The sequence below is a fragment of the Kogia breviceps genome, chromosome X, assembly GCF_026419965.1.
Source record: "Kogia breviceps isolate mKogBre1 chromosome X, mKogBre1 haplotype 1, whole genome shotgun sequence".
Classification (NCBI taxonomy): Eukaryota; Metazoa; Chordata; class Mammalia; order Artiodactyla; family Physeteridae; genus Kogia; species Kogia breviceps.
Window position 1 is genome coordinate 106,459,420 of NC_081330.1, and position 24,350 is coordinate 106,483,769.

The following is a 24,350-nucleotide window of genomic DNA, read 5'->3' on the forward strand; positions in this document are numbered from 1 at the left end:
GTAAAGTTTCAACTTTGTTTTTTGAAACAGAATTGTACTCTTGAAAAAGTATAGCATACCTGGAATAAGATTTCATTAAAAATTAAAAGGTAGCACTAAGAAGTACTTGTGAATGTTCCATAAAGTTCTGAACAGTATAATTCTAAAGTAAACTTAAGTTTAATAAGTCTAATGAGTCTAAAGTAAGCTTAAGTAGATTCTCTGAGATATATAAAGAGAAGCACAAGAGATGATTATGCTCACATAGAAGGGGCTTATATCCTGGTTTGGAAAACAAGGAAAACATTAAAGCAAACCAAATGGCATTGATTATAGTGCCTGTGTTGTGTGTTTTGAGGAATTAATGAACTTTGGCAATAAGAAGACAGCAGGCTTCACTGAGACGTTTCAGTGTGAGTTGAACCTTATGGGATTAAAAAAGATCTCCAAAGCTTCTCTTCCACTGTGAATTTTGTTATTTCCCAGTAAGGGAGAGGAAAATCTAATATTAAGAGCTTGATTTTTCAAATAAAATATTGCATAATTTCTTTTTGATTTTTCATCAATTCTAGTAAATGCTAACTTGATGTTAACTCTAATATAAAACAAAGGTCTACTGTAAATAATATCTCATAACTTGACCTAAATTAACCTATTTATGTCTGTATTGATATGATGTATTATACATCATAATAATTAAATCATTTATTTAAAGCTAATCTTAAATACATCTCCCCAGTTAAATTCATACCATTTTAGCAAATATTTATTTGTATCATGCATGTTTTGCTCCAGAGTTAACTAATTTTCTATAGGTTTTTTTTTCCTAAAAACAATGGATTTTATTTTATTATTATTTTTTTATTTTTTCACATCTTTGTTGGAGTATAATTGCTTTACAATGGTGTGTTAGTTTCTGCTTTATAACAAAGTGAATCAGTTATACATATACATATGTCCCCATATATCTTCCCTCTTGTATCTCCCTCCCTCCCACCCCTCTAGGTGGTCACAAAGCACCGAGCTGATCTGCCTGTGCTATGCGGCTGCTTCCCACTAGCTAGCTATTTTACGTTTGGTAGTGTATACATGTCCATGCCACTCTCTCACTTTGTCCCAGCTTACCCTTCCCTCTCCCCATGTCCTCAAGTCCATTCTCTAGTAGGTCCGCATCTTTACTCTCGTCTTGCCCCTAGGTTCTTCATGACCAATTTTTTTTTAAGATTCCATATATATGTGTTAGCATACGGTATTTGTTTTTCTCTTTCTGGCTTACTTACTCTATATGATAGACTCTAGGTTCATCCACCTCACTACAAATAACTCAGTTTCCTTCCTTTTTATGGCAGAGTAATATTCCATTGTATATATGTGCCACATCTTCTTTATCCATTCATCTGTTGATGGACGCTTAGGTTGCTTCCATGACCTGGCTATTGTAAATAGTGCTGCAATGAACATTGGGGTGCATGTGCCTTTTTGAATTATGGTTTTCTCAGGGTATATGCCCAGTAGTGGGATTGCTGGGTCGTATGGTAGTTCTATTTGTAGTTTTTTAAGGAACCTCCATACTGTTCTCCATAGCGGCTGTATCAATTTACATTCCCACCAACAGTGCAAGAGGGTTCCCTTTTCTCCACACCCTCTCCAGCCTTTATTGTTTGTAGATTTTTTGATGATGGCCGTTCTGACCAGTGTGAGATGATATCTCATTGTAGTTGTGATTTGTATTTCTCTAATGATTAATGATTTGAGCATTCTTTCATGTATTTGTTGGCAATCTGTATATCTTCTTTGGAGAAATGTCTGTTTAGGTCTTCTGCCCATTTTTGGATTGCGTTCTTTGTTTTTTTGATATTGAGCTGCAGGAGTTGCTTGTATGTTTTGGAGATTATTCCTTTGCCCGTTGCTTCATTTGCAAATATTTTCTCCCAATCTGAGGGTTGTCTTTTCGTCTTGTTTATGGTTTCCTTTTCTGTGCAAAAGCTTTTAAGTTTCATTAGGTCCCATTGGTTTATTTTATTTTATTTATTTTATTTATTTTTTGTGGTACGCGGGCCTCTCCCTGCTGTGGCCTCTCCCGCCGTGGAGCACAGACTCCGGACACTCAGGCTCAGCGGCCATGGCTCACGGGCCCAGCCACTCCGCAGCATGCAGGATCCTCACAGACCAGGGCACGAACCCGTGCACCCTGCATCGGCAGGCAGACTCTCAATCACTGCGCCACTAGGGAAGCCCCCATTTGTTTATTTTTGTTTTTATTTCCATTTGTCTAGGAGGTGGGTCAAAAAGGATCTTGCTGTGATTTATGTCATAGAGTGTTCTGCCTATGTTTTACTATAAGAGTTTGATGGTGTCTGGCCTTAAATTTAGGTCTTTAATCCATTTTGAGTTTATTTTTGTGTATGGTGTTAGGGAGGGTTCTAATTTCATTCTTTTACATGTAGCTGTCCAGTTTTCCCAGCACCACTTATTGAAGAGGCTATCTTTTCTCCATTGTGTATTCTTGCCTCCTTTATCAAAGATAAGGTGATGATATGTGTGTGGGTTTATCTCTGGGCTTTCTATCCGGTTATTTGGGGTCTTTTGTGGTTCCATACAAATGTGAAATTTTTTGCTCTAGTTCTGTGAAAAATGCCAGTGGTAGTTTGATAGGGATTGCATTGAATCTGTACATTGCTTTGAGTAGTAGAGTCATTTTCACAGTGTTGATTCTTCCAATCCAAGAACATGGTATACCTCTCCATGTATTTGTATCATCTTTAATTTCTTTCATCAGTGTCTTATAATTTTCTGCATACAGGTCTTTTGTCTCTTTAGGTAGGGTTATTCCTAGATATTTTATTCTTTTTGTTGCAGTGGTAAATCGGAGTGTTTTCTTAATTTCTCTTTCAGAATTTTCATCATTAGTGTATAGGAATGCAAGAGATTTCTGTGCATTAATTTTGTATCCTGCTACTTTACCAAATTCATTGATTAGCTCTAGTAGTTTTCTGGTAGCATCTTTAGAATTCTCTGTGTATAGTATCATGTCATCTGCAAACAGTGACAGCTTTACTTCTTTTCCAGTTTGGATTACTTTTATTTCTTTGTCTTTTCTGATTGCTGTGGCTAAAACTTCCAAAACTGTGTTGAATAAGAGTGGTGAGAGTGGGCAACCTTGTCTTGTTCCTGATCTTAGTGGAAATGGTTTCAGTTTTTCACCATTGAGAATGATGTTGGCTGTGGGTTTGTCATATATGGCCTGTATTATGTTGAGGAAATTTCCCTCTATGCCTACTTTTTGGAGGGATTTTATCATAAATGGGTGTTGAATTTTGTCAAAAGCATTTTCTGCATTGATTGAGATGATCATATGGTTTTCTCCTTCAATTTGTTAATATGGTGTATCACATTGATTGATTTGCATATATTGAAGATTCCTTGCATTCCTGGGATAAAGCCACTTAATCATGGTGTATGATCCTTTTAATGTGCTGTTGGATTCTGTTTGCTAGTATTTTGTTGAGGATTTTTGCATCTATGTTCATCAGTGATATTGGCCTGTACTTTTCTTTCCTTGTGACATCTTTGTCTGGTTTTGGTATCAGAGTGATGTTGGCCTTGTAGAATGAGTTTGGGAGTGTTCCTCCCTCTGCTATATTTTGGAAGAGTTTGACAAGGATAGGTGTTAGCTCTTCTCTAAATGTTTGATAGAATTCACCTGTGAAGCCATCTGGTCCTGGGCTTTTGTTTATTGGAAGTTGTTTTTTTTTTTTTTTATGGTACGTGGGAGTCTCACTGTTGTGGCCTCTCCCATTGGGGAGCACAGGCTCTGGACGCACAGGCTCAGCGGCCATGGCTCACGGGCCCAGCCACTCCGTGGCATGTGGGATCTTTCTGGACTGGGGCACGAACCCATGTTCCCTGCATCATCAGGCAGAGTCTCAACCACTGTGTCACCAGGGACCCCTTATTGGAAGATTTTTAATCACAGTTAGTTTCAGTGCTTGTGATTGGTCGGTTCATATTTTCTATTTTTTCCTGGTTCAGTCTCGGCAGGTTGTGCATTTCTAAGAATTTGTCCATTTCTTCCAGGTTGTCCATTTTATTGGCATAGAGTTGCTTGTAGTAATCTCTAATAATCTTTTGTATTTCTGCAGTGTCAGTTGTTACATCTCCTTTTTCATTTCTAATTCTATTGATTTGAGTCTTCTCCCTTTTATTCTTGATAATTCTGGCTAATGGTTTACCAATTTTGTTTATCTTCTCAAAGAACCAGCTTTTAGTTTTATTGTCCTTTGCTATCATTTCCTTCATATCTTTTTCATTTATTTCTGATCTGATCTTTATGATTTCTTTCCTTCTGCTAACTTTGGGGTTTTTTTTATTCTTCTTTCTCTAATTGCTTTAGATGTAAGGTTAGGTTGTTTATTTGAGATGTTTCTTGTTTCTTAAGGTAGGCTTGTATAGCTATAAACTTCCCTCTTAGAACTGCTTTTGCTGCATCCCATAGGTTTTGGATGGTTGTGTTTTCATTGTCATTTGTTTCTAGGTATTTTTTGATTTCCTCTTTGATTTCTTCAGTGATCTCTTGGTTATTAAGTAGTGTGTTGTTTAGTCTGCATGTGTCTGTATTTCTTACATATTTTTTTTCCTGTAATTGATATCTAGTCTCAGAGCGTTGTAGTCGGAAAAGATGCTTGATATGATTTCAATTTTCATAAATTTACCAAGGCTTGATTTGTGACCCAAGATATGATCTATCTTGGAGAATGTTCCATGAGCACTTGAGAAGAATGTGTATTCTGTTGTTTTTGGATGGAATGTCCTATAAATATCAGTTAAGTCCATCTTGTTTAATGTATCATGTAAAGCTTGTGTTTCCTTATTTATTTTCATTTTGGATGATCTGTCCTTTGGTGAAAGTAGGGTGTTAATGTCCCCTCGTATGTCGATTTCCCCTTTTATGGCTGTTAGTATTTTCCTTATGTATTGCGGTGCCCCGATGTGGGGTGCATAAATATTTACAATTGTTATATATTCTTCTGGATTGATCCCTTGATCATTATGCAGTGTCATCCTTTGTCTCTTGTAATAGTCTTTGTTTTAAAGTCTGTTTCATCTGATATGAGAATTGCTACTCCAGCTTTGTTTTGATTTCCATTTGCATGGCATATTATTTTCCATCCCCTCATTTTCAGTCTGTATGTGTGCCTAGGTCTGAATTGGGTCTCTTGTAGACAGCATATATATGGGTCTTGTTTTTGTATCCATTCAGCCAGTCTATGTCTTTTGGTTGAAGCATTTAATCTATTTACATATAAGGTAATTATCGATATGTATGTTCCTATTACCATTTTCTTAATTGTTTTGGGTTTGTTATTGTAGGTCTTTTCCTTGTCTTGTGTTTCCTGTCTAGAGAAGTTCCTTTAGCATTTGTTGTAAAGCTGGTTTGGTGGTGCTGAATTCTCTTAGCTTTTGCTTGTCTGTAAAGCTTTTAATTTCTCCTTCAAATCTGAATGAATTCCTTGCTGGGTAGAGTCATCTTGGTTGTAGGTTTTTCCTCTTTCATCACTTTAAATATGTCCTGCCACTGCCTTCTGGCTTGCAGACTTTCTGCTGAAAGATCAGCTGTTAACCTTATGGGGATGCACTTATGTGTTACTTGTTGTTTTTCCCTTGCTGCTTTTAATATTTGTTCTGTGTATTTAATTTTTGATAGTTTGATTAGTATGTGTCTTGGCGTGTTTCTTCTTGGATTTATCTTGTATGGGACTCTCTGTGCTTCCTGGACTTGATTGACTATTTCCTTTCCTATATTAGGGAAGTTTTCAACTGTAATCTCTTCAAATATTTTCTCAGTCTCTTTCTCTTCTTCTTCTGGGACCCCTAGAATTCGAATGTTGGTACTTTTAATGTTGTCCCAGAGGTCTCTGAGACTGTCCTCAATTCTTTTCATTCTTTTTTCTTTATTGTGCTCTGCAGTAGTTATTTCCACTATTTTGTCTTCCAGGTCACTTTTCCATTCTTCTGCCTCAGTTATTCTGCTATTGATCCCTTCTAGAGAATTTTTATTTCATTTATTTTGTTGTTCATCTCTGTTTGTTTGCTGTTTAGTTCTTCTAGGTCCTTGTTAAATGCTTCTTGTATTTTCTCCATTCTATTTGTAAGATTTTGGATCATATTTACTATTATTACTCTGATTTCTTTTTCAGGTAGACTGCCTATTTCCTCTTCATTTGTTAGGTCTGGTGGGTTTTTGCCTTGCTCCTTCATCTGCTATGTGTTTCTCTGTCTTCTCATTTTGCTTAACTTACTGTGTTTGGGGTCTCCTTTTTGCAGTCTGCAGGTTCGTAGTTTCCGTTTTTTTTGGTTTCTGTCCTCAGTGGCTAAGGTTGGTTCAGTGGGTTTGTAGGCTTCCTGGTGGAGGGGACTAGTGCCTGTGTTCTGGTGGATGAGGCTAGATCTTGTCTTTCTCGTCTATAGGTCCACGTCTGGTGGTGTGTTTTGGGGTGTCTGTGGCCTTATTATGATTTTAGGCTGCCTCTCTGCTAATGGATGGGGTTGTGTTCCTGACTTGCTAGTTGTTTGGCATAGGGTGTACAGCACTGTAGCTTTCTGGTCATTGAGTGGAGCTGGGTCTTGGCGTTTAGATGGAGATCTCTGGGAGATTTTCACCTTGTGATATTATGTGGAGCTGGGAGGTCTCTTGTGGACCAGTGTCCTGAACTTGGCTCTCCTACCTCAGTGGCACAGCCCTGATGCCTCGCTGGAGCACCAAGAGCCTGTCCTCCACACTGCTCAGAATAAAAGGGAGAAGAAAAAGAAAGAAAGAGAGAGAGAGAGAGAGAGGGAGGGAGGGAGGGAGGGAGAGAGAGAGAGAGAGAAAGAAAGAAGATAAAATAAAATAAAGTATAATAAAATAAAATAAAGTTGTTATAATAAAAAATTATTAAGCAAAACAATTTTTTTAAGTAATAAAAAAAGAAAAATGGACAGGCAGCACCCTAGGACAAATGGTAAAAGCAAAGCTATACCGACAAAATCACACAGAGAAGCATACACATACACACTCACAAAAAGAGAAAAAGGGAAATATATATATAGTTGCTCCCAAAGTCCACTCCCTCAATTTTGAGATGATTCGTTGTCTATTCAGGTATTCCACAGATGCAGCATACATCTAGTTGATTGTGGAGGTTGAATCCGCAGCTCCTGAGGCTGCTGGAGAGATTTCCCTTTCTCTTCTTTGTTTGCACAGCTGCTGTGGTTCAGCTTTGGATTTGGCCCCGCCTCTGCCTGTAGGTCGCCTGAGGGCGTCTGTTCTTCGCTCAGACAGGACGGGGTTAAAGGAGCAGCTGATTCGGGGGCTCTGGGTCACTCAGGCCAGCGGGAGGGAGGGGTTCGGATACCAGGTGAGCCTGCGGTGGCAGAGGCCGGCATGACGGTACACCGGCCTTAGGTGCGCCGTGTGTTCTCCAGGGGAAGTTGTCCGTGGATCACGGGACCCTGGCAGTGGCCGGCTGCACAGGCTCTCCGGAGGGGAGGTGCGGATAGTGACCTGTGCTTGCACACAGGCTTCTTTGTGGTAGCAGCAGCAGCCTTAGCATGTCATGCCCGTCTCTGTGGTCCGCGCTAATAGCCGCGGCTCGCACCCGTCTCTGGAGCTCCTTTAAGTAGCGCTCTTAATCCCCTCTCCTCGCGCACCAGGAAACAAAGAGGCAAGAAAAAGTGTCTTGCCTCTTCGGCAGCTCCAGACTTTCCCGGACTCCCTCCCGGCTAGCCATGGTGCAGTAGCCCCTTCAGGCTGTGTTCACGCAGCCAACCCCAGTCCTCTTCCTGGGATCGGACCTCAGAAGCCTGAGCCTCAGCTCCCAGCCCCCGCCCGTCCCCGTAGGTGAGCAGACAAGCCTCTTGGGCTGGTGAGTACTGGTCGGCACTGATCCTCTGTGCGGGAATCTCTCTGCTTTGCCCTCTGCACCCATGTGGCTGCACTCTCCTCCGTGGCTCTGAAGCTGCCCCGTCCGCCACCCGCAGTCTCTGCCCATGAAGGGGCTTCTTGTGTGTGGAAACCATGCCTCCTTCACAGCTCCCTCCCACTGGTGCAGGTCCCGTCCCTATTCTTTTGTCTCTGTTTATTCCTTTTTCTTTTACCCTACCCAGGTATGTGGGGGAGTTTCTTGCCTTTTGGGAGGTATGAGGTCTTCTGCCAGCGTTCAGTAGGTGTTCTATAGGAGTTGTTCCACATGTAGATGTATTTCTGATGTATTTGTGGGGAGGCAGGTGATCTCCGCGTCTTACTCTTCTGCCATCTTGAAGCTCCTCCTCCTGTATAGGCTTTTAATTTAAGATGGATTCACGTAGGTATTACTTGTTATTACACGCTAGCTTATTGTTGATAGGAAATCATTCCTCACACAAGGTATGTCTTTTTGAGTGATGTGACTACTAAAGATAGATTTTAGAAAAGTAATCTATGTTTCAAACAGTGCAAAAATATCAATGATCACATTTGTAATTTTGTTCTTCAGCTAGTGTGGAGCCATTGGGAGTTGAATAACAATCATGTTTACATTTTTGGAATGCTCTTTGGTAGTAAGACTTTTGGTAGTAAGGAGGCCAATTAGAAGAACTGAACTAAGGAGCCCTGGGCGTGAAAACGAGGAGACAGACTAGGTTATTTTAGAAGAGGAAATTGAGGCTCAGGAGAAAACACATTGCACAGATACAGTATCACAAAAGATTAGTGGCAGAGTTAAAATGAGCACCAAGATATCCAGACCCAGGTCCAAGACTTTAAAGCTATTTCAGAGCTCCTCATCACATTTGATTCCTTGATGGAAAATAACTGCAGTTGAAAAATTTTGTTTCAAACAATCATGTGCCACTGTGTTGACATTTTTGTAAGTAAAAGACGTTACTAGCTTCAGGGCCATGAAAATGCTCTCTTAGCATAGTCTCAGTAATTTTCCAATATGATTAAAATTCAAATTATGTCACCTTACTTGTGAACAAAGTGAAAATATGTTTTGTATAAGTCTTACCGTTTGATAGTTTAAACCAATTAACAAAACCTGACAGCTGGTCTAGAATTTGAGGTAAAATTCCCCTGCTGACTCAGGCAGTGAATAAGAATTTAATGTTCATTAAAATATGTCACAATCTGAGACCCAAAACAGGTACCATCTGTCACCATTTCCTACTACATACCTAGGTATAGATACAGTATGCTAAAACTCTCTTTTATTTACAATCAGTGTAATTTGTTTTGAAATATTATCACTAATAACCCATGGGATTTTCTCCTACTTTTCATTTGAGGTGGGGGATGAGGAGTCATGTATTTCATTCCTCCTGATACATCATTTTGTCCAAATCATGTCAGTCTTTTATTTTTCTGTCATCTAAATTGAGGTTTTGTTTGGTGTAAAGAATAAAAAGAAAAGGACAGAAGAAACTGAGGTGAATTCTAAGACTTGCAGAATCAAGTAGGTTATCATGGGAAGGCCCAAACCTACAAGAAATATGTTCCTGGGGAAGAGTACTGTTGCTGTGAGGATTCGTGGCATCTGCCAGGGAAGGACAACTCTGGGAAACTTGACAAAAGAGAGGATGGTGTGCAGGGGCTGCAGGAGTACTGTGGAATTAGGTCACTGTCAAGTGTCTGTGAGATCAGATGGCAGGGACAGAGTGCTTATGGGAGCTTGGCAAGTCCCTGTTGACAGTGCTGTTTCACCAGGACTTGCTACCTTGACCTCATCTCCTGTGATCACCCTCAAAGAATTCATCCAGATAGTATCAGTGGTTCTCGAAGTGTGGTCCTTAGACTAGCAGCATCACCTGGGAACTTGTTAGAAATGCAAATTCTTTGGCCCCATCCCAGACCTACTGATTCAGAAACTCTGGAAGTGTAGGGCCCGGCAATCTTTCAGTTAACAAGCCTTCCTGGTGATTCTGACATTTTCTCAAGTTGAGAAGCCCCCACAGTGGATCAATCTACCGAAATACAACAATAGGTGATTAGAAAGAATTGCAGTACTTCTTACGTATGGACAAATAACTACACATAAAATAGGTACAGAATTCAGTTTTGCCAGTTTAAGAGAAATTGCCTTGGCATTACTCTGAAGCATACGTCTGATGAGAATAGGGTGAAGACTTTCTGGGCGTTTTGTAAGTTTGTGTTCTCTTTTCACTTCAAATCATCTAACCTTGACCAGATAGAACATGTTTATTCTGTCTTCTTGAGCAGTTTATCTGTTTCTTGCCCATTTCTACTGCTGTCCAATCTGATTTATTGGCTGTACTTTCCTGCTTACCATGAGAGGTATGTCCAGGTGCCTCACTTCTATGAAAATAAATTATATTTATTCTTTTAAAATCCTAGTTGACCTCTGCCTTGTACATGTTTTCTAGACCTTCTTTTTGCCTCCTGAGTTTGCTAGAATTCTCTCGTTCTCTGGCAGTCAAAGATCTGTAATCATTTCTTGATATGCAGAAAGACTTTTTTTATACTCTAAATATTAGTAACAATTAAATCATAATTATTTGATATAAACACACAAAATCCAAGCTTAGAATAATTGCTCTCCAAGGATAGATGGGAGAAGGCAGTTCATTACTATGATGCAATGTATCTGGCACCACCATGGATTTCCTGTTTTCTCCCTCTCTTAGTTATGGTGGGAGAGTATTTCAGGAACTGAGAGATTATAAGAGGAAGAAAGATTGGGAGAGAAAGAGAGAGGTTGGCCCAGAGCCAACAAGGGGAAACAAACTGAGGTAGAACTACTATCTTGCCATCACCATTTGACAAACACACATCTAGAATTTACTAGATAGAAGCCTTGGTTATTACAGTGTTTTTGTCATACAGATTTAGGTAAAAATATATTGATTTGATAATTCCACAGTTTTATAATAATGCTGTTTTTATTTTACCTTGAGTTATTTTCCCTAATTGTATTCCTTAATGGCGAATTTCCCCTTTATTTTTGTAATGTTCACTAAGTGCTTCTTTTTTTTTTTGAATTTTATTTTATTTTATTTATTTTTTATACAGCAGGTTCTTATTAGTTATCTATTTTATACGTAGTAGTGTATATATGTCAATCCCAATCTCCCAATTCATCCCCCCCACACCCCACTAAGTGCTTCTTCATTTGGTTTAATGTTAACACAGGAAGCTTCGTTTCATTTGCCACTAAATCTCTTTGGGTATCCAATTACTTTTAGGGATCATCTAAGAAAATCTTTTTAGGTAACATGAGACTACCCATAAATTTCCAATGCAAATGGTTTCCCCTTCTTCAGATTCAACTTATATATCTTAATTCATATTTTGGTCTATTTCATTCTTTCAGACTTAGAAAAAATAGTGAAAAAAACAGTTATTGAGGAGAAGCTAGAAATTCATTTCAAAACTTGCTTTTATTCCCTAAAAATGGCATGCAGTAAGACTGCAATACAAAGAACACCAGGTGAAGTAGTTTCTGAGAAAAGGATGAACTAATTGAAGGAGACACCGGAGCAGTCTGCAGTTAAGAGCTATCAATGCAGGTGGCATGCCAAAATGAACTACATAAAGTGTCCTTTGCCGGGGGCAGGGCGGGAGGAAGGGGCGGTGTATTGATTTCTCTCTGTGGATGACACTTCGGTTCATGAGCAGTTGGGACATCTGTTTCATACTCATTTCTTTGCCATGTGCAATGTTAGTTGTTCTTAAATAAATTTGCATTTATTTTGGAAAGACAGGTCTCACAGCTTAGTTTATGTTCGTTGTACTTGCTACTGCCAAAAAGAGGGGATTGTAAAGGGGCCATAAAATAATTCTCTGTGTTTACAAATTACATCAGGGACTAGCATTTGGGAGATGGAAATGGGATTTCCCAAAGCATAGGTTGACCTTAATGGATAAAATGAAAGAATAAGCTGTCCTGATCTACTGATTTCACACACGCCACTTTGTTTATTCATTCTGTATCAACCAAATGGCATGCGTAACCCTCCATAGCTCCCAGGAACTTTGGAAATTTGAATGGTATAAAAGTACTTCTTAAAACACATAAGCATATAGTAAACAGGCAAAGTGATTCCAAAGGATTTGTGTTATACTCAATTACTTAGTTCTTACTTACTTACTTAATGGGCTCTAAAATTAGCTTTAGAAGATAATTACTCAAATAGCTGAAAGTTAATAACAAATGCTAAAAAATGAAAAAGTCAGTAAACTGAATAACAAGGTTTTTGTATCCAAATAATGAAAAGAATGTAAAAATCATAGATATAAATATTATTGCAAATTTATTCAAATAATCACAGCATTTCAGATTGGGAAGGCCCCTTAGCCATGCTCATCTTCCCAATTCACCATCTTTTCTTCAGTACTCCTGGCATGTGATATTTTATTTGAATCCTATCAGAAATTAGAAAGAAATTCACTAACATCCAAGAGCCATGCCTTTCACTTTAGAACACCTCCAAATGTTAAAAAGTAATTTCCCTCTGTTGATCTCTGTTTTGCCTTTTGAAGCAATGCTACATTTTTACTTGGCAGTTCTTCAAAAATGTTAAGTGCCTCAGTGAGGTGTTTATTCTACATCTGACTTTTATTTCTCTTCAAGCTTCTTGGGAACATTATTTGGATTATAATTTTCTACTAATATTTGTATGAACTCTCGATCTTTTGCAGGCACAATTATAATCTTTCCATATCTATACAAATGAGAAAGTGCATGCAAAAGCAAATTGAACTGTAGTGTTTTGTAAAATGTAACCTAGGCTTAGTCTGTGTTCTTCCTTGTTTTAACAGGTTTTAAAAACCGATCTAGAAAAGAAAAAGCAAACCATGGACAAACTCTGCTCACTCAACCAAGATCTTCTTTCAACACTGAAAAATACATTGGTAGCCCAAAAGATGGAAGCATGGATGGACAACTTTGCCCAGCGGTGGGATAATTTAGTCCAAAAACTTGAAAAGAGTTCAACACAGGTTAGTGATAATAATTAACCTACAGTAAATTATCCTTGAGATTATTGAAATCTGCAATAAGAGCAGTACTGTAACCCTGCAAAGGGTGTCACTAGATTAGTCCTTGCTAAGTATTCAGTTGAATAATGACATGGCTCTCTTGGTTGCCTTAACATTGGAGAATGTGGTAGAAGTGGAGGAGTGAGTGCTAGTGGACTGAACTAGCTACTGCCTTAGAGTGTAATCCCTTCCAATTCAATGGGAATGAGGATCTGAGTGACTCAGAACAGTGGGACAAAATGCTAGGGAACTGTGTCATCACACTGGAATGATCCCTGGAATGATGAGGGCTATTAATTGACCTCTACATTTTATGTATGAGAAAATGAAGTTTAGGGAGGAAAAGTGAATTGTCCAAGGAAAGTCAGTGATAAGAGCAGGACTAGGGCCCAGGTCTTTTAATTTCACTAAAGACCTCTTTCAATTAGTGCAAGTGAGGTTATAATCAGTGGATTTTCTGCCATAGACTGTTGATTCATAAAATCATGCAGCTTAGTTATACTAACACATATAGGCTGTAGATTAGGAAAACATCTATGTTTTACTTGTAGTGTCATGTGTTTTTATGCTAAGAATTATAAAAGTTTTGATAATTTTTTTTAATGTGATATTTTTAAACTAGAAACTTTTATTATCTGATATGGTTATTAGATGGTGGAATCATGGGCAGTCATTCAAAATATTAACATTATGTTTAATAGTGTTTAATACATTCTGCCATATTGTTTCACATTATAGAAGCTTTTACTAATTGGTCACAGATCATACTTCAGTGCACCATGCACACATCTCTATTAAAGCCACATTCAGTAGCTTTAGGCATATATCTCCTCTCTTGTGAGACAGTACAGGGAATATGTTTTTTGATACTTGGCATCTGATAAGTGGCACTTAGGAAATGTTTGTTGAAAGATGAAGAAATGAAGTTTGAAGTATTGCTTCCAAGAATATAATTTAAGAAAATATGATCAGCCAACATATATGATTTTCAATCACAGTTCAATCTTTTTTAAAAAATCAAATTCATATTTAAAATTTAAAACTTGAAGGAATATCAGTTGCAATCATTTCTCAGTCATTGGGCAGTAATAAAAATTCTATTGACTATATTTTTGGCAGTTACTTGATATATTAGTGATTTTACCACCAGATCATGATTCTTATTATATGTAATCTGGCCTTGGTTACTTTGCATGATCATTGGCATTTATGTAACAAATATGTGAGACATTAGAAAGTGTTATACTTTTTAAACCATCAGTGATATCATTCCAGTATATACCCACTGGTTCCATAGATTATTGGTGCTGTAAAATGGTCAGTTACCATGTTAAGAAGCACTGGCATTATTTGATGAAGATATTTTGAAAAGTGTCCCTTTAAGGGGATATATTCACGGGGGTGTAATGGGGTTAACAGAAGGTTGCATTCTGGTTCACTTGCCCTATTGGCAGTGGTTTTCCAAACTTGAGTCTGCATAATTGTTACCTGGGAATAGGATTCAGATGCATAGTCCTAGATTCTGTGCTCAGAAAATCTCATTCAGTAGGCTAGTAATCTACATGCAGCCTTTGATAAAGTCTGCAGAACATATGTTTTTTAAAACATTTAATTAGTAAGACAATGACATATGTGCCAGTCCCCACATTCTGGTGTTCCTCAGTGCTGCCTGAAATGGGAAGAACGGAGACCTTCCTAGCAATATATTGATAGTATTTCCTAGCAGTATATTGCTAGTATTTAAATATGCTCATTCTGTGGAATGAGACTTGTGCATCTCATCAAAATCTTACTTATTTGATTATTCTAGTTGGTTAAAAAATAAAATAGAAACCTTATTTTTTAATGGCTTAAAAGTTATGAGACTACCACCTAGGGCAACTTACTTAACCTCCTATTTTTGAACTTTATGAAATCTGTGATAAAACAGTACTAGCTTTGGTTTGTGTAATTCTTTATAAAATGATTTCCAACATATAACATATATCTGCTCTACTTGCTCACTGGGGTTTGATGAGGGTAAAATAAAGCCATAGACATGAAAGCATTTTGAGAAAAAAAAAAGGTCCTCTTGATATGCAAGGCATTCTGTTTAGTGAGTCTGGACAGCTTGTTGTAAGTTCACTATGATTTTTTTTTTAATTTATTTTTAAACCATTATACACTCTTATACCAGACCAGAAGCAGATAAATGGAGTTATATTAGCAAGTTGCTTCCTAGGACACTAAGCTTCAGCCTTTCTTAAGCTCATGTCTCACTTTTCACTCCTTCGTTTTTCCCCAAAATTCACTATCATAGGCCCAATCCAAATCATTGTTTGGGAGTGGGGGGCTCTTAGGAAGCCACCCAGGGAAAGAGGAATTAAAAGGAGATAGAGTGAAAAAAGAAATAGTATCTTGTAACTAAAAAAAAAAAAAAAGATTTTCTTTCTTATGTGTCACATTGAACTTAATCAAAATTGCATAAGAATTCCAAGAATGTTGAGGGTAAGGTTGTGACTTTAAAGAACAAATCTCGGGCTTCCCTGGTGGCGCAGTGGTTGAGAATCCACCTGCCGATGCAGGAGACACGGGTTCGTGCCCTGGTCCGGGAAGATCCCACATGCCGCGGAGCAACTAAGCCCGTGAGCCATGGCCGCCGGGCCTGCGTGTCCGGAGCCTGTGCTCCGCAACGGGAGAGGCCACAACAGTGAGAGGCCCGCATACCGCAAAAAAAAAAAAAAAAAAAAGAACAAATCTCACTTGTATGCATATACTCCAGCATGTTTGTGGGGGAAAAATAGTCGCATTAATGACACAATATACTCAGTCTTTTAAAAATCCTTTTAAATGATTGGTGTAAAGAATGAGCAAAGTTCTGGTAATGGTTAAAATCCAGTAGGGTGTTGGAATTGTGACTGAGATGACAAGGCATCCGATTGTGCTCGTATGTGCTCATCATGTGCCCGAAATTTTGACTGCTATTCAGGTCAAGGCTTTGAGGGATTTTGACCTTATGAAAGAGTAGCTTGGCAAGAGATCAAAACATGAAAAAAATCAACTATGAGGGCTGCTCTGTTGCATTTCAGAGTCAGGTTTGGCTTGAATAATACCTGGACACAAGCTGAAGATGCTGAAGTTGATGAGAAGGCAGCCTAAGAAAATGGAAATACTTTCTGTTTCCAAAAGTTAAAAAGAATAATAACATTTGCTATGTGGATGCTTAAAATGAGAAAAGAGAGCAAATGAAATACACCTTGAATTGACTTATTTAAATACTCGAATGACCCTATGTTTCCTCCAAACTTTTTATAAATGTGTTTGTTGAAATTTACTCAACTATTTTTTCCTAAATGCCGTGCCCCTGGTGGACATATTTATATTTTGATTGTAATTAGGGAATACGATAGTCAAAAATTCATTATAGTTAATACTTTAAATGATTTGAAGTATTATTTTTCCCCATTTAACTGAAATCATGGTATACTATGGAAAGGGGATATTATTCATTTGCTTTATAATTTATTATGGTAATTTATGTTAGACTTGGCAGCATGAGTTTAGACGTAAGAATATATCTATCTAGATAAGTCCAGAAGTTCTGTAGCCTTGTGATTTTTTAAAACAGAGTAAATTATCTTCTTTGCCAGAAATAAGGAACATTCTATGACTCATGCAAGTTCATATCTCTTATTCCCATTTTATCAATATTTTGCTATATTCCTAATGACCATTTTTGCAGTGTTCTGAACTATGAGCACAAATATCTTAAAGATAAAATTAATATCCTCAGAATTCCCCTCCCCTTGAACATGAGCATACTTGTTTATGCTGTGTGTGTCTGTTGCTGCACTCATGGATTCCCAAATAGAGAAAGTGATTATTATGTATGAATATATCTGTTCTACATTATTTATGTCCTTCTGAGAGTTTTAAAACTGCTGCCAGACATGTAAGTAATGTAAAACATGGTTGAAGATAATAAGCTAGTGTTTTTCATAATCCCAGAAATGCAAATAGATGCAAAAGCATTAGGATGAAAATTTCTGTATTTGCCTTTCTTTTCAGAGTTCATTCTCATATTTTAGTTTATTTTTATTTATTTATTTATTTATTTTATTTTTTATTTTTTTCGGTATGTGGGCCTCTCACTGTTGTGGCCTCTCCTGTTGCGGAGTGCAGGCTCCGGACGCGCAGGCTTAGCGGCCATGGCTCACGGGCCCAGCCGCTCCGTGGCATGTGGGATCTTCCCGGACCGGGACATGAACCCGTGTCCCCTGCATCATCGGCAGGTGGATTCTGAACCACTGCGCCACCAGGGAAGCCCGATTCTCATATTTTAGAGACCCTTGTTTTTACTCTCCATAAAATATTTTACATGCACATTCTGACTGTACCCATTCTCAAAGCATTATTTTGTAGACCTCTGGATACATGAAATGTAGTTACAATTGGTTTGCCTCTCATCTTTTTGCCAATGATTTTAATTAAAAATACTCTAAGGCCTTTCAGTTGACAACCCTTTTCAGTGTTTCCTGAAAGTTCTCCAAGTCTAATCAGTCTTCTGCCAATTAAAAAAAAATTTTAATCGTTTTATAAAACCCAGAATTAAAATTTCCTTACTTATTTTAGGTTTTTATCTTACTTAATTCATGGACTAACTATCTTGAATTTTAGAGCATCTTTTGGTTAATTGCTTAGGTTAAAGGTTTTATTAGAAAATTTCCAAGTTATAGCTCAAATAACCTTGGGAATTAACTGCATTCTTTTGCTACCTTCAGGTAAAGTAGATGTTTGGGAACAGGCCTTGTGTGCATCAGTGCAATTGGTTTTATGTTGTAAATTCATTTATCTGTGACAACATAAAATGTTGTAGGCACTGAAAATTTAAGAGACAAGAGCTGAACTAACTGTTGGAACCACTCATTCCTTATTTATAAAATGAAAAATTTGGTCTAGGAAGATCTCTGTAGTGTCCTTCCAGTTCTAAATGTTTATGATGCATTTCTCTTTGCTTGAAATTTTATATAAAACTCTGGAGTAATTACTGAAGAGATTCCAACTATCTCCATTGTATAAATCTCAGAGTCAGCTGGAAGATGATAATAAAAATGAAATTCTCTTCTTATTAGAAGAAGACTGACTTCTGAAACCGTTACATTTCACTCATCATGAGTATGTAATTAAAATACCATTAAGATAAAATACTCAGCATCTATATGATAAATCGATTGTTTTCTGACAATAAATGAAATAACACAGCAAGAAAAATCCAAGTTTTTTCTGTATGCTTAATAATCTGCATCCCTAGTTAAAGAAAGTGTTCCATTACTTCCTGCCAGATGGCGTGTAGAGGAAGGTCAGGTGGATCAGAAAAAATAAATTGCATTGCTTCTTGAATTTTTGCAGATGCGGCTAATTCACACAGTTGCTCAAATTCTGTTTAGTATGTATCCTGAAGCCAACATGTATCTCTTCTTTCTGACAATGTGTACAAAAGAGAATTTGAAGTGAGGGACAAAATACATAAAATTAAAGAGAGAGTTTTATGGAATAAACCTCCTTAACTATCATATAATATTTTATTTCAAATAGGGGAATGACTTCTTTTATATCTTTTGAATATTGACTCTGTGCTTATGATTCTAATATCAGTATCTATTCAAGAAGTTACATTGCCTTAATATCAGTATCAAAACAGGACAGTAATTGATATTACAGTTTAGTTACCAAGCCACTCTCATGAACTTGGGCACTCCTTGTATACTGTTAATTCCTCAGCATTGTTTCATGAGATAGAACATTTTTTAGCCTTTTGATGAATAACCCAGCTTCCTTTGTGAGCACCTGATCTTTTACCCCAGGTTGCTCATAAAGGTCAACATATAAATCCTTTCTGTTGCTTAGAATTGTGAACCCTCACACCATCATCAGGTATTTGTGCCTTGTGCTACCATGCCTGTGGAGATAGTTTTAAGCCTGGCTATCAGTTATCAGCTAAAGCTGTATGCAGTATGTTTTAAACTGTAGAACTGCAACCCCTCTATGCCCATTAAAAATCAGTGATCACTCTAAAGTTCTGTATGTATAAAGAACACAATGAGAAACTTCAATCCACACTTGTCAACCTGCCTGAAATTTTTACCTCTCATCTATAAAATTGGAATAAACTTAGTACTTATTCTTAGGGCCATTGAGAGGTAATGATAACCACCACTTATTAAGCTTTTACTGCAGATACTATTTTGAGTATTTTAAATAAGATAAGGGATGCAAAGCACCTAGCATAATGCCTGGAATGTGCAGAGAGCTCCATAACTGGTAGCTATTATTACAAGTATAAGTATTTTAGTAATAATAAAAATGATAATAAGATAAATTAGGTAACTAATCTTTTATAATTTGAGTATCTTTTAGTAAGTTTTTTTAAATGTTCAAATAGTATCTCACAATACCAGTAGAAATCTCTAACATCAAAACTTACAAAGTCAAGACTATTTAAATAATTAAGTGGTGCAATTAAGAATATGGGCCAAACTGAAAGAAAGATAACAGCGCAAAGTTAATTTAAAATATAAGAACAGGTGGTAAATACAACTAGTTGCCCATGAGAAACTGGACACAGTGGTGGAAAAGAAATGTTTCCTTTCGTTATATGCCCTTTTACATTCTTTAAATATGCTTGAATGTACATATAGCTCCTTTTCAAAATGTGCATTTTTAAACAAATGGAAGAGAAAATGGTAAAGATTTTCATTGTTTGAAAATAGTATGTTTTTTCTAGACCTACCCAAATTATACAACCTTAATGCAAGAAGATGTTCACCCTAGAACTATCAAGCTACAGGGCAAATGCTCTTCCAGTTTTTCTCATAATGGGAAGAATGTAAATTTTGGAAATTAACATATATCACTTTATATAAGTAAAGAAGGTTTGGTGTCGAAAAATTCCTTAATTTTCTCTGGACTTTTTAGTGGTTATTACTAATATGTAGCAAGAGAGTACTTATTGTGTTCAAACATTATGTAATTTTTTTAAAAAAATAAATTTATTTATTTATTTTTGGTTCTGTTGGATCTTCGTTTCTGTGCGAGGGCTTTCTCCAATTGCGGCGAGTGGGGGCGACTCTTCATCGCGCTGCGCGGGCCTCTCACTGTCACGGCCTTTCCCGTTGCAGAGCACAGGCTCCAGACACGCAGGCTCAGTAGTTGTGACACACGGGCCTAGCCGCTCCGCGGCATGTGGGATCTTCCCAAACCAGGGTTTGAACCCATGTTCCCTGCATTGGCAGGCAGATTCTTAACCACTGTGCCACCAGGGAAGACCAAACATTACGTAATTTAATTCTTGCTTCCAGGACGGGCTGCATATTTTGCGAGGCTCAGTGCAGAATGAATATGCAGGGTTCTTTACAGAAATTATTAAGAATTTCAAGAGGGTGACAGCAGAGCATGAAACCAAGAATGAGATCCTTTTGAGTGAGGGACCTGGGTGACTACATTAGTTGCACACCCATGAAGCAGGCCTTGTTTGCAACACCCTTGTGAGAGATGTATTATCATTACTGTTTTACATATGAAGAAAAGAAATCAAAGCTCTGAGCGAGTAACCAGTCTGCCTCAAGTGTTACAGGATGTGAACTGTGGACCTGTTGTTTGAGAACTGTGGAGCCTGGCTCAGAGACCTCCACTTTTAATCACTGTAAGAGGAACTAGCTTCCAAACCTAAAGACAAGTAATTCTTTTCCATTTTTACTGGCTAGTTAACTGACAGATCAAGGGGCTAGTATTTAAAAACAAATCTATTTTGTTTTCGTGAAGACATTTACATGCCATTAGTTTGCATACTTATATTTTTCATATGGAGCTCACCTTGTCTCACAATTATTTGTGTGGTTGTCACCTTCACTACTACACTATGAGATCTCTAAAAATAGAGATTCCATTGTATTTGTTTCTAGGTGTCCTGTAGTGACACATATTGAATAGATGTTAGAATTTAATTGAAACATTATGATTCAGCTGCTGAATAACTTATGCAGTTTTAGATTGCTTTAATTGAATATGATGTCCAAAGTCAGAAAATCTAGGTTTTGGAGCACCCGATTAAATGTAGTTCTAGCAAGTACCTGGTATTATAGAGCTTGGAAATAAGATTTATTAGAGTCATGATTATCACGCTTCAGACCTTTAAGACTGTCAGGTGGAAACAGTACTCACCTTACTATTTGTTGTTTCAGAGTTCAGAACAAATTTTATTTATTTATTTATTCAGGCCACACAGCACAGCTTGTGGGATCTTAATTCCCAGACAAGGGATTGAACCCATGCTCCCTGCAGTGGAAGCACAGAGTCCTAACCGCTGGACCGCCAGGGAATTCCCAAAACAAATTTTATATGAATGAAGTTATAATAATGCAGGCTTCCACTAGGTGTAAAGATCTTTGCCAACGGGAAAATTTGATGCCATACTCAGGAAGGAGTTGTCTGCTTCTGGAAGTAGTGAATCCTGTAGTAAGGAGGAGGTTATACTCAGTGACCTCCATAATCCCTTCCTGTCTATATTTTTAATGATTCTAACACATAATTAAGTGTTTACAGTCAATAACTAAAAGCGATGGGGAAATTTAGTACATGACCAATTGTTTTTTTATTCTGGAGTAGGTTTTGAAAGTAATTATTAATTTGTTATATATAATGAATTGTATCCTATATTTACAGGGTCAATGCACAGATGTTTTCTTATTTCTGTATCCCAAAGGAAATGAAGTAGTAGTTTCAAATACAGTATAGTGATGATTATAGTATAGAACAATGACAGATCCACGTCTGCTATTATTTTATTTAAAATATTATTTTTTCTTTCTTATAAGGTTTGCTATATTCTTAAATGTCTTTTCATAGTATATAATGTTGCCATTTCTCTTTACCTTCCGTGAGCACATCTATCCAATTTCATAATAAGTATCACTTAGAAGATATTATAACATTTTAGAAATTAATTTCACAGTCAAATATTCGGTAGCACAAATATTCTATAACATTAGATATAACTATAAAAAAATAGCTTTGTATTTTCAGAATCTCTGCATTCTGGTGCCTACTCATATAAAAGTAGGAATTTTCCACCTGAACGATATTTTCTTCAAGCCCTGATTGTATGCAAAAACAATTTGCCCATGGTTAAAAAAAATGTTACTCTGAAAAAATTAAATGCTCTTGGAATCCTACTTAAAAACTCTTGTGTTCCTTTTGGTTAAAGGTAGAATTAATTTGATCATGTAATTGTCATTTTGTGTTGAGTTCAGTTAGGTTTCAGGTTATATCTTAAGCATTTTAAAAAACTATGTTGGGCTTCCCTGGTGGCGCAGTGGTTGAGAATCCGCCTGCCGATGCAGGAGACACGGGTTCGTGCCCTGGTCCGGGAAGATCCCACATGCCGCGGAGCAACTAAGCCCGTGAGCCATGGCCGCTAGGCCTGCGTGTCCGGAGCCTGTGCTCCGTAACGGGAGAGGCCACAGCAGTGAGAGGCCCGCATACCGCAAAAAAAAAAAAAAACTATGTTATCTTCTGCTTTCATTTTGGCATAACTTGTCAATGGACTATATCATTATAGTTTGAAGCTCAGTGCTTGATTCTGAATAATGAATCTATGGAGATCTTAGAGAAGATAAAACCTGTGCTTGACACATGTAGAAACTTGATATCTCTTAACATCTTTTTTTTTTTTTAAACTATTTAGGCTACCTAAATGGAAGTCCCTAAAGCCTTGGCATATGTAAAGATGTGGCTTGCACAAAGGGTAGCACCTTCAAAATGTATTTGTCAAAAGCAATTTTTACATAAGACACCATGACAAAGGATTTCATTACTACATGTCAATTTCTATTTGGAAGCTGAAATCGAAAGATCATGAGGCTTCCCTGCTTTCTTCCCATTGAGGGAATCGGTCATCATGTGTGAGGCAGGGAGGTTCCCTCAAACCTCTTCCTTATCTCTTGGCAAATTCAGGAAATCAGTAAAACTAATCTTGGCCCCAACCAGATCCTTGACTATGTGTATATTTAGTACCTATAAGTGGATCCAAAGCAGGCTTGTTTTGGTCTCCATGTAAATAGATCTTCCGAAAAATTTGGCTTACTGGAAGAGTAATGATTAACATCACAAGAGGTAACTTTTTAGTCTTAATAACTGGAGGACTGTGAGACAGAATTGGTGGTTAAGGCAAGAGGATGTCTCACCATTTTGTGACTTGTCTGTCTGATAATGCCTGTGTACTGAGGAAGTGGCCTCTCACGACTTGGGTCACAAATCGTATCATTTCAAAGAGTGATGATCTATGTCTAAAAAAAATCTTTGTAAAGTCTGAACATAAAGTTAGTGTGATTCTAAACCAAGAAGAATTGAACACTAACTTTGGATACTCAAATATTTTAACAGATTAAGTAATTTAAATCAAACAAGTGTAGTGTGCTTTTTAACATTCGAATAACATTCAGCTTAAATGTATTTCTGGACTAATAGGCACTTTATATTAATCGTTTATTGTACTTTTAAAGGGCCTATCATTTATTTGATTAAAAAGTCATTTATTACACAGTTCAAAGAATCTTGTCTAAAAATTTATAGACTATAAATAATTATATTTATGAAAACCAAAGATGCATTCAGTGCACTATTTAATAAACATATGCAATGTGCCAGGCAATGGAATTAGTGCTGGAATACCTGAGCAAAATTTACATTAGTGTTGTAAACACTTTAGACAGCATGTCTAATTAAATGACAGAATGACACCCTAAGTTTTCCTCCTTTGCCCCACCTATTTTCCATAGCTTGACCAATGAATTGAAGAGGCGCTAGTTTACTTCTGGTTTTGAGATTACTTTCCTTTGTGATTTCAGTCAACATAACTTAAGTCAGATAAAACAATTTGATTTGGGTTCAATATGGTGCTATTTTGATCTGAAGGTCAATTCACCAACAAACAGGAACAGTTTCTCGTTATTTTCCTTCACCACTCCAAGCAGTCTTTACTGAAGTCTTTCAAGTAGTGTGTGACCTCTGTTTCAATACTTCTTGCAGATTTCACAGGCTGTCACCACCACTCAGCCATCACTAACACAGACAACTGTAATGGAAACGGTAACTATGGTGACCACGAGGGAACAAATCCTCGTACAGCACGTCCAAGAGGAACTCCCACCACCACCTCCCCAAAAGAAGAGGCAGATTGTTGTGGATTCCGAAATTAGGAAAAGGTGAGAAGCTTTTGCTCATGGCTTTACCCTCAAACGAAGAGTAATTGTTAAGCAGGAAAACTCATTTGCAGTTATTTTGATGGCATTGTTTTTACTTAAACAATACTTCCAGAAGCCTC

The 24,350-nt window shown here is 37.4% G+C and overlaps 1 protein-coding gene across 17 annotated transcripts in view; it reads left to right on the plus strand.

The window, feature by feature from the left end:
- DMD (dystrophin) overlaps window positions 1-24,350 on the plus strand; it is a 2,551,447-nt gene that overhangs the window by 1,065,301 nt on the left and 1,461,796 nt on the right. For all 17 annotated transcript variants that reach the window (XM_067023689.1, XM_067023685.1, XM_067023692.1 and 14 more), the window contains 2 exons: window positions 12,773-12,952; window positions 24,056-24,231. In XM_067023689.1, coding sequence (XP_066879790.1) covers window positions 12,773-12,952; window positions 24,056-24,231 — 356 coding nt within the window. The remainder of the gene's footprint in view (window positions 1-12,772; window positions 12,953-24,055; window positions 24,232-24,350) is intronic.